Source organism: Melitaea cinxia, chromosome 27 (genome assembly GCF_905220565.1).
Source record: "Melitaea cinxia chromosome 27, ilMelCinx1.1, whole genome shotgun sequence".
In the NCBI taxonomy this organism is placed as follows: Eukaryota; Metazoa; Arthropoda; class Insecta; order Lepidoptera; family Nymphalidae; genus Melitaea; species Melitaea cinxia.
In genome coordinates this window covers 1617923-1631179 of record NC_059420.1, presented here as the reverse complement: position 1 = coordinate 1631179, position 13257 = coordinate 1617923, and the positions used below count along the sequence as shown (strand labels likewise).

The window sequence follows — 13257 nt, the reverse complement described above, 5'->3', positions numbered from 1 at the left end:
TCAAGCTCGAAATATACTATAAACACTATTCTGATTACTTTTCAATGACACCATAAAAATTTCAAATTTTTACCCATTTACCTTTAGCTTTTTTACTTTTGGTGTCCTACAAGGTTCAATTTTAAGTCAAATTTAATTCCTAATATATATTTCTTAAGCTGTTTTTTCTTCAATTTAGATAAAATTAGAGAGATACAAAATAATTTATTAAAAAATCCCCCAAATCAAACTACATAAACTGAAATAGTCAGTGAACGTCCTACCACTGGGCAAAAGCTACTCTACATGGGAAGTATTGAGCTACCCACCACACCTTACCATTACAGGTTGGCGGATATATATAAATACGTATTATAAGAATAGTTAGTAATAGTAAATAAGAAGTATTTTTTACGTTTTAGTAAAAATTATTTTCGGAATGTTACATAAAGGTACTCTGTCTAAATCAACGAGTGTACTTTAATAATTGACTTTTTTATAATTTAAACAAATTATATTACGATGATTTTGTATACCTTTTATATGATTAATGATTTGATGACCATTGACAGTAGCGAGCCAATAAACGAAACTGTGAGCAAGAATAATGAATACACGTTTTTTTAAATCTCTTATTGCCTGGTTTACATTCAGCTGATAATTTTATCTGACATGTGTTTTACTGATAGGATTTATCACAAAGAGTTAAAATAAATAAAAGGTGTCCGTCCTTCAGGTCGGCTTTACCTCAGCTTATTTATCTGTATGACGGCTCCAAAAAAAATTAATGATGCTGTAACTAAAGTAAGAAATAAATATTTAATTTTTATTATTATCTAAGTAAAATTTAAATTACCAAAGACAAAAGTTGGCACATAGTCTAATAGAGGAACAATTCAAAATAAATATATTCTTATATTACAAAAAACTAGCCAGTATTATTGCACTGAAAAAACAATTATACTAAGCCTTTAAAATCATTTTAATAATCAAATCATCACATCAAAGGGTGTGTCGTTTCGTTGTATATACAGCTTTGACCTGTTTTGTTATTGCGTTTACGTTTTCTTAAAGAGATAAAGGTTCAATCATCAAATAAGATAGCTTTAGCACTGGGGGGTGTTGTTTCCCACTTTGAGAACCTATGATCTATAGTAAGAGATGAAATTTTTAACAAACCAATTTTGTCAGAAATCTATAGTAAGTATTGATAGAGTGACTATAAATATATGACGCTAGATAGAACCTGTGCTATGATTGATATAATTTACATTACTTCTACATTAAATCTATAGATAAATTCACAACTTACAACAATATTAATTTTTTAATATTCACAAATGTATGGAAACTCGTATAAGCGTATAAGATTAATATGTTTAGTTTCTTCCTCCACCAATAGATGGCGTTGTGTCGTCTTTTGAATAGCGCTGTCGTGTGTATTACATACACAGATCGAATTAATATACGAGTTAAGTGTACGTGTGTGTGTTGTTGAATAGATTTGAATTTTTTGTATAAGGTATTTAATTATATTATTTTATTTATTACAAATGTCACGTTACAGTTAATTAAATATATTTTCACCCTCATTAAATTTTTTATTTCAAAAATAAATAAATTTGTCCTACATTTTGGATATTTAAACATCGAGTTCGGATCGAGATGTTTTTTCTTTTTTAATTTAAATGTCGTTTTGACCAACAATTTTAATACAAAACAGTTGGAACAAAAGATAGACTTAACTCCTAAGTATATTTTGGTATAAATTCGTTAGTCCAAGATCCAGCATAAGGATAACAAGCGGGACCGACGGCTTAACGTGCTCTCCGAGCCACGGTGGGGAGACCCACAAGCACAGACATCCGAACCGGAAAAAAGTATTTGTACAAACATAAATATCCATGCCGAGCGCGAATCGAACCCGCAAACCGTCGGTGTTTTAGGCGACTACTAGCACCACTACAGAACATGTCGATATATGTATTTTTTTTAACATAAATTTTTTATTTGACCAAATACTGTACAATTTCATAATCTGCCAAACTGCGTGACAGTTTATCGGCGTTTATCTTACATACGTACTGGATCATTTTCATTAAGGAGATGAGGATATATATTTCTTATGCCGGATCTCATACTATGTGTCTAGTACTCATCCGCCATGATGAGGGTTAGTAAAGCGGTCCAGCCGGTGAAGGGCTTGCAGCCACTACCGCGCCCGTCCTCGCCCGAGTACTGCTCCCACAGGTAGCCCGTGCGCTTGTACTCCGACAGGAGGTTACCTTGTACGAGTGAGATTCATAGTTAGTTTCCTTCTATAGTTAGTTCACTCATCACATCTACAGAACACTGCTTTCAAGCGGTGTCGTGTTCCAATAGCGAATAGAGAGCTCATAGGAAGGGCCGGGCACGCGCGTGTAGTGCTGCAGCGCGTGACGCGACCCACACTCACACTCAGACGCACAGGCACACGCACACGCACGCGCACACGCACCCGCACACGCACACGCACGCGCACACGCACACGCACGCGCACACGCACCCGCACACGCACACGCACGCGCACACGCACGCGCACACGCACACGCACGCGCACACGCACACACACACGCACACGCACGCGCACACGCACACGCACACGCACACGCACGCGCACACGCACACGCACACGCACACGCACACGCACGCACACACGCACACGCACACGCACACGCACACGCACGCACACACGCACACGCACACGCACGCACACGCACACGCACACACACTCACACCCATACTCACTGTACGGATGGGACTGAGGAGTGTTAATTTAAAAAGACGTGTTCATAGCAAAACTGCATGTTTATTACTGATATTTAAATATAAGGCAACAACATACCTATACTACATACTTAGAACGTATACAACATACTATACTACATCACACTCAAACTCACACTCACACTCACTCACACTCACACACACACTCACCCTCAAACTCACACACACTCACACTCACCCACACTCACACTACACTCACACTCACACTCACCCTCACTCACACTACACTCACCGACGAGGTTGTCCCGCAGGCGCGCGCGCAGGTCGGCGGCGCGCGCCGCGTGCGGGCCGCGCTCGGCCGCGTAGTGGCGCAGCGCGGACAGCGCGAGGTAGTTCACGTTGACCCACACCTGGCCGCGCCAGTACGGCGGGTCGTGCTCCGTGTTGCGCTTCATGTACAGCGGGGACATCTTCGACAGGGATCTACGATGAAGATAAGCACTTTGTTATTCATTCATTCATTACAGCCCATACGGTCCACTGCTGGACATAGGCCTCCACGAGTTCACGCCAAAAATAACGTGAACTCGTGTGTTTTGCCCGTAGTCACCACGCCATCACTTAGTCGCCTCTTACGACACCCACGGGAAGAGAGGGGGTGGCTATATTCTTTAGTACCGTAGCCACACAGTACGCACTTTGTTAACGGAACTAAAACGTAACAGGGGACTGTCTTGATGTGGAGTGTTCACTCGCTTTCAATAACACACGTAGATCCAAAGTAGTGGGAGTTAGGATTGAGGAAGGGAGAAGAAACCTTTTATGACAATATGTCATGTATGAGTTTATTGTCATACCTTAACCCATACGGCGACCACAATAGATCGGGCTTGTCGAGCATCTCCAATATTTTGCCTAGCTTGTCGCTTTCTGGTTTTAACACCTTTAGCAGCATCGGGAACAGTGATACGTAACCTGGAAACAGGACATACATGTATACCGATTTTACTATTATATTAAATTTACTTAACACACGCGCGCATCCACACGTACGCATAATCGCAAACATTGGAAAATATCATAGAATCCTCTGTCGGAAATCCGAAGAAGTCAACCAATTTGAAAATTCAGAACATGACAAGGTACAACAAGATACATTTATCAAATGCGTTAGTCAGTTGATGTGAAAACTGCGATTACCTGTCATTTTAATTTGAACACTACCTTTACCAAGTATCTCTCTCTCTCTCTCATACTCTCACTCTCTCATACTCTCACTCTCTCATACTCTCACTCTCTCATACTCTCACTCTCTCATACTCTCACTCTCTCATACTCTCACTCTCTCATACTCTCACTCTCTCATACTCTCACTCTCTCATACTCTCACTCTCTCTCAAACCCTTTCTCTCTCATACTCTCTCTCTCTCTCAAACTCTCTCTCTCAAACTCTCCCTCTCTCTCTCAAACTCTCCCTCTCTCTCTCAAACTCTCCCTCTCTCTCTCAAACTCTCCCTCTCTCTCTCAAACTCTCCCTCTCTCTCTCAAACTCTCCCTCTCTCTCTCAAACTCTCCCTCTCTCTCTCAAACTCTCCCTCTCTCTCAGACACTCTCTCTCATTCCCCTTTATCGTCCTATCCCCCTTTCCCCTAAACTTGTCTGAAAAGTTACCAGGAGATCATAACCAGCAAGTACTTACCGAAAGCAGAGGTCACGAGCCTCGGTTGCGGCGCGATGGTCACACTGCGAACAATCTTCGAACCTTCCTGCTGATTCTTCTTGTGCTGTCTGACGAATCGTACCCCATCCGTGTGTAAACCTGGAGAAAAGAAGGAGGAGATGATTTAAGAATTAAAAAGACCTCTGTTAAGAAAAAAATATATTTATCTTAATAAACTTCTGCGTATGGAAGTGTTTGTAAGAAATGGTTATGTACCAACTGAGTGTATTATGGAAATAGTTTTCGCCTCATCGAACCGTTTTCTATATTTATATGGTACCTAATATACTTCTTGACAGTAAAGTATCACTTTCTGATAGAAAAATGATTATCACAATGTGGATCAGTATGGAGAGCTTCAGTGTGTATGCACAAAGCAAGTCTCCTATACTCCTGACTACAATATTTATTTTTGTAAACGTTAGTACTAATAAAACGATCTGCATTTTGTTATTCCATTTAATGAAAATATTCCAGCAAGACCAGAAACTATCTTTCGCTTCAGCCTGTATTATCCCACTGTTGGGCATAGGCCTCTTTCCTCATGTAGGAGAAGGATCAGAGCTTAATCCACCACGCTGCTCCAATGCGGGTTGGCTAATATATTCCCTACTATGAGTAACGATCGCTATCAGGTTTGCATGATAACAACCGGGACCGACGGCTTAACGTGCTCTCCGAGGCACGGCGGGGAGACCCACAAGGACTGCACAAACACCCAGACCACGACAAACACCTGTATGGCCAATACAAATGTATGTCATGTGCGGGGATCGAACCCGCAACCGCCAGCGCAACCGACATAATCCATAGCTGTGACCGCTGCGCCAACGCGGCGTCTAGAAACTATCTGTACAAATTAAAAAAAAAATACTCGATATCGGCTAATCGAAACCCGCAACAGAACTTACCATAATCGGCATACGTCTGCGTGTGGGGAGACCAGTGCAACTCATTCAGCAGATCCTCATCACCGAGCTGGTCACGCATCGCTTCGAACCTGGAAAGTTCCATTAGATCCATCTTTTTATATGTTATAAACTAAAAACGCTTCTATCCTTAACCTAATACACAAACAATAGTAATATTTTTGATTCCTTGTAAACTAAATTTTACAACAATATTACAAAATTCCCCCTTCCCCCTTATCTATAAAGGGCCTTTCACAGATAGGGGGGCCACGTGTATTTCATATGATAATTTAAACTTTATTTCGTTGTTTATTTTGATTCTTTGTAAACTAAATTTCAAGACACACAGTTTGGTGCCGAGGCCCCCAGTAATAGAGGGCCTTCCACAGAGGGCCCCATGTATTTGATACGATAATTAACTCACTTCTCGGTATCCCGATCCAGGGCTTGAGCGATTGTGGCCATAGCATCCGCCGCTGCGTACATCCAGCAACGCAGGTCTACATGGCGCTCTATATCTGATGGGTGTGACGCTCTAAAAGAGTAAAGAAACATCAAATCATATACGAGTATTTTTGTTGTCATTTCCTAGATTTGTTTTTTAATTACAGAGGTAAACAAGCGTACGTCCCGCCTTATAGTAAGCGTTTACCGTTACCTATGGAGGCCTGCAACACCAGAAGCGTTACAAGCGCGTTGCCAACCCTACCCTTGACCCTTCCCAGGAACTCTTTATCACTGGAAGACACCGAAGACCACCTCACTCACCACAGGAACACAATACTGCTTGAGAGCAGCGGTATTCCGCTTTGATCTTCTGTCAGGCTGAGGTACTTCCTCAGCTGACCCGTTACAGATTCAAAGCAAGATATTTCGTTCTGTCCCCTTATGTCCTTCTCTAATCAGACTTTTGTATTTATAATAATTACTAATATTAATTGGGTAAGGTGTAAAAAAAAATCGAATTCCCTTTTCGATCTTACTAAGACCACAGCTAAATAATACTGTTTTCAAGCAGTACTGTGTTCCTGTTGGTGAGTAAGGTGACCAGAGCTCCTGGGGGAGATTGGGGATTGGGTCGGCAACGCGCTTGCGATGCTTCTGGTGTTGCAGGCGTCTATAAGCTACGGTAATCTCTTACCATCAGGTGAGCCGTACACTTGTTTGCCGACCTAGTGATATAAAAAAAAAACCTCGGGTAGTCATCGAGTCCAGACGTAAGGGTTTTAGGATTCAGCTGTAGACCATCGTCTTCTCTGCCGCGCCATCTGTATGACGTGGGTTCTTCACCCTTCTGGGTTGTCTGGAACCACTGGTACCACGCCTGGTAAAGGTGGTAGAAAAACAACCAGATCAATAAAACTAAATCCGAAGAGCTGGATACCAATCTTCGAAAAGTGCTATAATAATTTATACTAATATTATAATGAGGAAATCTTAATATATTTCTTCTGTACGAGTGTTTGTCACAGAACTCCTCCTAAACGGCTGAGCCGATTTGGTTAAGATTTTGTACGTATATTTCTATCGGTTCACGGATGGTTTGAAAACACTATTAAACAGATAGGTGGCACTACTATCGGTATGTCAGAAATCTTTGGTAGCTGTCTTTCGAGCAGGACAACGTCTGCCGGGTCCGCTAATATTATGTATTTTTGACGAATAATATTGACAAAACTTCCTGGACAGATTTTAATAATTCTTACACCAGTAGAACGCTACCTTATCATTAGGTAATGACATAGGCTATGTTTTAACGGGTCAAAATGAAACTATCTACTCGGACGACTCCACGAGCTGTCTACAGGACTATTCTACAATATCAAAATCGTCAAATAATTAAATATATAATTTATATCAAGCTCCTTGTACAATAAAGTATACAGGGCATGCTCTAGAATGAAAATCTATTGAAATTAATACATAAACAAAAATCGAAACATGTACATTTAAAAAAAATTATCAATAAGTCAATGTAGGAAAATCGATTCAAAATCGATACATTATATTTGGCAGCAGTCGTGTAATATATAAGCCAATGAGGTACGAGGTTGTACAAGTCTTGGAAAATGTAATATTGTGTTTCAATTTTAAGAACGATGAGATTTTCAAAGAGTATTTGTCGATTAGCTCGTTGGTGCAGTTTGTAGTGGCCCTGTTTTCTGTTCCGCGGGTTGGGGATTCGATTCCCGCCTGAGTCTGGGTGTAATATTTGTATTTATATATGTAATATTTCTATGTATATTTATAAATAAATAAATAAATTATATATCTAGCTGTACCGGTCAGCTGTTACCTATAACACAAGCATTAAGTTGCTTACTGTAGGAACAGACGACCGTATGTTAAAAGATATTTATTTATTTATTATTTATTTATTTATTTGTAACTTAACGTATTTCTATTGGATTAAATAAATAAATAAATATATAACTAGAGCCGGATTTAGGGGAAGGCAACCGGGGCTACAGCCCCGGGTCCCCCACAATAGACTTCAGAAAATAAATTGGAATCAGACTAGTAAACACTAGTAAACAAATTTCATTCATCATATTTCTTTTTTTTCGCGTTTTACCTTTAAAAAAAATTGTCCTTTTTATTTGGAAAATAATTCGGGGCTAATGGGCCGCCACTCCTTTTTTGCTCCGAGGCCTCCGAAACTCTAAATCCAGCCCTGCTTATAACATTCACACACGGTCGTCTGTTCCTACGGTAAGCAACTTAATGCTTTTATTACAGGTAACAGGCGACTGTTATGGCTATTTTTTTTTTCAAATAAATTTTGACTACCATCAATAAGTAAATGTCAAGTCAGATGTGATATATCTACTTATAAATTAACTTTAAAAACCCACGTATTTCTTTTAACACATGTGCAGTTGAGAATCGACTTTCGTATTTCATCTCTCGACACCGCACATCTAACCTATGTATCTTCACCTGCAACCTGGGGAACATCCGGTCCAGCAGGCTCCTGTATTTGTTCTGCTGGAACAGCTCGGGTCTTCTCTTGACGAGGTTCGCGATCTGCAGCAGCAAAATGGGAGGGTTTGCGGCCGCGTTGCTCTGGACCACGAACTCCTTGGGGACTCTCGCTAATGCCTCCGCTCCTGGTATGTTTGGAGTAATTTTTCGATTGAAATTGATTTAAAGATCAGACTGGTTTTACGTAGCTCTTGTTATTTTTGACCGACTTAAAATAAAGTATATACAGAGTGGGGATGACAATACGACAAAAATTGATAACACAGGTAATACTAGTTTATAGGAGTATTTTAAAACCATCAAAAAAGTTCTAACGTCAAAATCAAAAAAATGATTTTTTCAAACAAACTAAATAAGAAAAATATAATAAAATTATACTACAACATGTGTGACTATAGGTTCACTGACCTGTTATGACGCGCGGTGACACAACGAACTACTACGAACTAGGTACGTTGGTTTGTTTGGTCAGTCATAGTAGGTTACAAAATTTTTAAATTCTTTCTAAAATAATTATCTTCTTATAATTTAATTCATTAATTTTGACATGATGTCGCCATTAGTGGCCATATTTTTTAATTTATTAAAATGTCTAATAATTCTATTTTGTAACTCATCAACTGTATTTACGTCTGTTGAGTACAAGTCGTTTGTTACAAAACTTCACAGAAAATGCGGGATTAAGCATTGATCTTCCCGTATCCTCTGAAAAGCATTTGAAATAGTGCGGCCATCGGTTGGACAAATACGGGTGTTCCCATATCTCTCCCGGTACTTCTGTATTGCTAAATTAGCCTTGCCGTGGCATTCTCCGTAAACAAAAATCATGTACTCCGAAGCTGTGTAATTATAACGTGGCATTGTAAATAAAATAAAAACTATTCTTAGTATTAACACTAGCGCCTAATTCACTTAATAACTATTAAACTAGGCATTTATTCTACGTTAATGTTCTTGTCACTATAAAAATAAAGCGTTAAAATATCGCACAATCACTCCAAATCTTTCGAGATAATCCAATAATTAATTAAAACGAACAAAACTCGTGCGCATATGTAGAAAATTGACAAATCAACGCGTATGACATCAAGAAACATGAGTACCTAAATAAACGGCACAGAGACCACTGGCCGCTTGTCGCGTACGCAGCAACTCAGGGAAAAACCAAAAACAGGTTATAGCATGTTTTGTTTACGCTAGCCTACGCACCAGGGCTGACAGATGTACGATTTATATCGATACGATTTTTTTTTTTTTTTTAATTTTTACTCATGTACGATCGCTAGACTAAAATCATACGCAAAATGTACGATTTTTGTATTCCTAATTACCTGGAAGCATTTCATAATTAAAGAAACATCATTCACCGGCAAGCTTGAATTTCGTTAATTTCCCTTACTTGAATGAACCTACCACTTTTATATGAATGAGGACTCTTTGAAAAATCATATAAAGGCTGTATTTGTTTGCTTTCTAATGAAACTTATAATTTATCTTGTAATAATTGCGACTTGAAAAAAAAAAAAACATTTTGAAATAAAAAACAATTTGAAAATTATAAAACACTGGCTCAATTTGCTTTGAATTTGTTATGTTTTCCCCATTACAATTGCAATCTGTAATGTGAACGAGAATTCAGCGAAGTTAATTTAATCAGAACAAAACTTAGAAACAGTTTATCCAATGATACACTTAAGGGCACATTATTAGCCTAGCAATTAATAAGAAGAAACGAAAATGATACGAATTTTAAGCCAACAAATTCTTTTGTTAAAAAATATGACCACAGAAAATTTTGTATGAGTGTGACAACATTTTCTGGCAGCCCTGGCACAGCCAGTTGTCCGTTACACGTTCTCAGGGTCATTGCAACACACGTGCCACGTTGATTGTTTTTTTCAGCTGTTGCAAGATTTAATATTTTAATGTAATAACGTGGTATTTTATTATTAATAATTGTTGTTATTGTTATTTGTTGTCTTTATCGCATTTGTTGAACTGCTCGAGCAAAAGTTTCGCGAATATTTTGATCTTGAAATTAATATAGTCAATGAAATACTTAAATTTATTAAATATTGTTGATATGCCATGTGTGCTCCCCGTGATATTACCTACTTGAAAAAACTATGTTAGATTCAGAATTTAGATTTTCAGAATTTAAAATTTAAGCATTAAAAGAAATAATAAATTTTTAAAAAACAAAAATTTTAAAAAGAAAATTATTAGAATCATACTGAATATTAAAACTATTTAACAAATGTTTTTAATATGTCTTAACACAACACTGACCTACCAAAATAGTAATTTTGCACGTTTTTAAATTACGCGTACGCGTAATATTATGTTTGTACCGATCGCGCTCAAAGGGTCGTTAACCTGCGGGTGACCGTTTATTAATGTTATACAACACGTTGTAATTTTAATAAATGAAAAATCATATTTTTTGACTAAACTACTGGATGTATTTTATTGATTTTTTGTATGTGGGCTTGGAATATCATTACATATACGATGTCAAAGTTATTGTCGTATTGTCATCCCCACCCTGTATAATAAGCGCGTATATGTGTATGTATGTGTGTGTATATATATATATATATATATATATATATATATATATATATATATATATATATATATATATGATTTAATATTTTCGTTTGTACGTCTACCTACTTTAATTTCTGTCTGTAACCGTTCCTTTTTGGGTGTGCTGGAAGAAATCTCTCACAGGGATAAGCACACCCATTATACGTGAGTCTCCATGACAAAATATTGTGTATAATCCTGTACGTATAAAAATTGTTAAATAAATAAATAAAATAAATAAAGGAGGACAGGTTCTCACTCAGTTCTACCGAATTGTTTTATTTGTCATAATTCTTTACTGGGTCGAACTAATTCGATTCGGTACTTGTAATATGGTCTTATTCAAATTTTATATTGATCTAATAAGTAATTTTTGAGTTAATTCGTATTTAGATGACTATTTTTTCAACTACCCACATTGTATTAAGAATCGTCAATTAAGTACGTGAGGCTTGGAAAAAAGCCGTAATAAGAAAGATGGGATCATAATTGGGGGGCGGGGTTATCACGTGTCCTTATTTTTCATTGAACGCACGATTTCCAAGCCAAACAACCAACAATCACCCTGCAACCTTAAAATCTATCTGGACTTTTTTTATCACGATGCTTCATTTACCAACATTTAATCAGATTTTTTTTTTTTTTTGAATATCATATCAAAAATTGACCGCTCCAGCGGGGTTCGAACCCGCGTCTCCGACGTACCGTGTCGGCGCTCTAGCCAATTAAGCTATGGAAGTTCTTTCCAGAAACCCGTAACTATTCAAAGTTTCATATTACAATGAAAATCTTTGACAGGAGACGACACCATGCTATTTTTAATATGTACGATATTATTTTTATGTTACCCACACATTAGGAATTCTAAACATTTTTGATATGATATTCAAAAAATGTTTAGAATTCCTAATGTGTGGGTAACACAAAAATAAAATCGTACATATTTAAAAAGATTATACCTGGATGTTAAGATGATTTTCTGAAAATTTAAATATGTTAAAAATGCTTAATGTTTAAAATGTAGTTGTGGTGTACAATAAAGTATAAATAAATCTACACAAATAAATAAAATTGAAGTCTGTTTGTAATATTAAAATAACCGCTTTTTACCAAATGCATATGGATGTATACACGGTACACATACCAAAATAACATTTTTTACAATTTTTGTTTGTTTGTATGTCTGTCTGTCTGTTTGTTCCGGCTAATCTCTGACACGCGTGGACCGATTTTGACGGGACTTTCATTGGCAGATAGCTAATGAGTAAATAGTAATAGTAAAGAGTAACTTAGGCTACTTTTATTTAGAAATTTATTTATTTTAGAACTACAAACTGAACAATAATTTTTATTGACGAAATCGCGGGCGTTGCTAGTATATAATAAAAAAGTAAAAAAAAAATTACAGTATACAAATAGTTTGTACCAAAAAAGTACACGTGATTTTTGTTATGGGGAAAACGAGTAGTGAGGTTTTACCTCACAATATATCAACAGAAGGGGGTGTTACCGTCGCAAAAAGTAGTGCAATATAGAGAAAAAAGTAATAATACAGTTATATATAGTTGATATATGTATATGTATATATATATATATATATATATAGGTTTACACATATATCATACATAACATAACAATACACTTTATTGTAAACCAAAATAGAAATAATACATATCAGATGGATTTTAACAGCGTCATAAGATACAAAGGCCAATTGCTGAAAAGCGATCTCTTTCATGCAACCTAGGGGCAGAGGAGATGGTATTGTGACGGTGTAGGTGTAATAATAGTGTTTGCAGGAAAACGAAGAAAAACCGACTTCAATTATATCGACAAGTAATACAACGTAGGTAGACGAAAAAAATAGTCAAGTAAATACGCATTATCAAAGATTACTCCAAAAGTTGTAATCAGATCTCGATGAAATTTAAATGTGACCACATGATAAACATCGGCTTTCGATTAAATTAAAAATCATCAACATCGGTACACCCAGTAAAAAGTTATGCGGATTTTCGAGAGTGTCCTTCGATTTCTCTGGGATCCCATTATCAGATACTGGTTTCCTTATCATGGTACCAAACTAGGGATGTCTCCTTTCCAACAAAAAAAGAATTATCAAAATCGGTTCATAAACGACGGAGTTATCCCCGAACATACATTAAAAAAAAAAAAAACAAAAACATATATACAGTCGAATTGAGTAAACTCCTCCTTTTTTGAAGTCGGTTAAAAAATATATAATTATAGATACATATATTAATTGCACACATATAGATAACAGATATCAGTAAATCAGTAAATAAA

At 37.1% G+C, this 13257-nt stretch overlaps 1 protein-coding gene across 1 annotated transcript in view; it reads right to left on the bottom strand.

Moving 5' to 3' along the window:
* Positions 1-1932: 1932 nt before the first annotated feature.
* LOC123667090 (mannosyl-oligosaccharide glucosidase) overlaps positions 1933-13257 on the bottom strand; it is a 37927-nt gene continuing 26602 nt past the window's right edge. The window contains exons 9-16 of the mRNA XM_045601079.1: positions 8317-8486; positions 6570-6700; positions 5801-5911; positions 5377-5465; positions 4445-4564; positions 3603-3720; positions 3038-3228; positions 1933-2264 (exon numbers count right to left, since the gene is read on the bottom strand). Coding sequence (XP_045457035.1) covers positions 2128-2264; positions 3038-3228; positions 3603-3720; positions 4445-4564; positions 5377-5465; positions 5801-5911; positions 6570-6700; positions 8317-8486 — 1067 coding nt within the window. The 3' untranslated portion in view covers positions 1933-2127. The remainder of the gene's footprint in view (positions 2265-3037; positions 3229-3602; positions 3721-4444; positions 4565-5376; positions 5466-5800; positions 5912-6569; positions 6701-8316; positions 8487-13257) is intronic.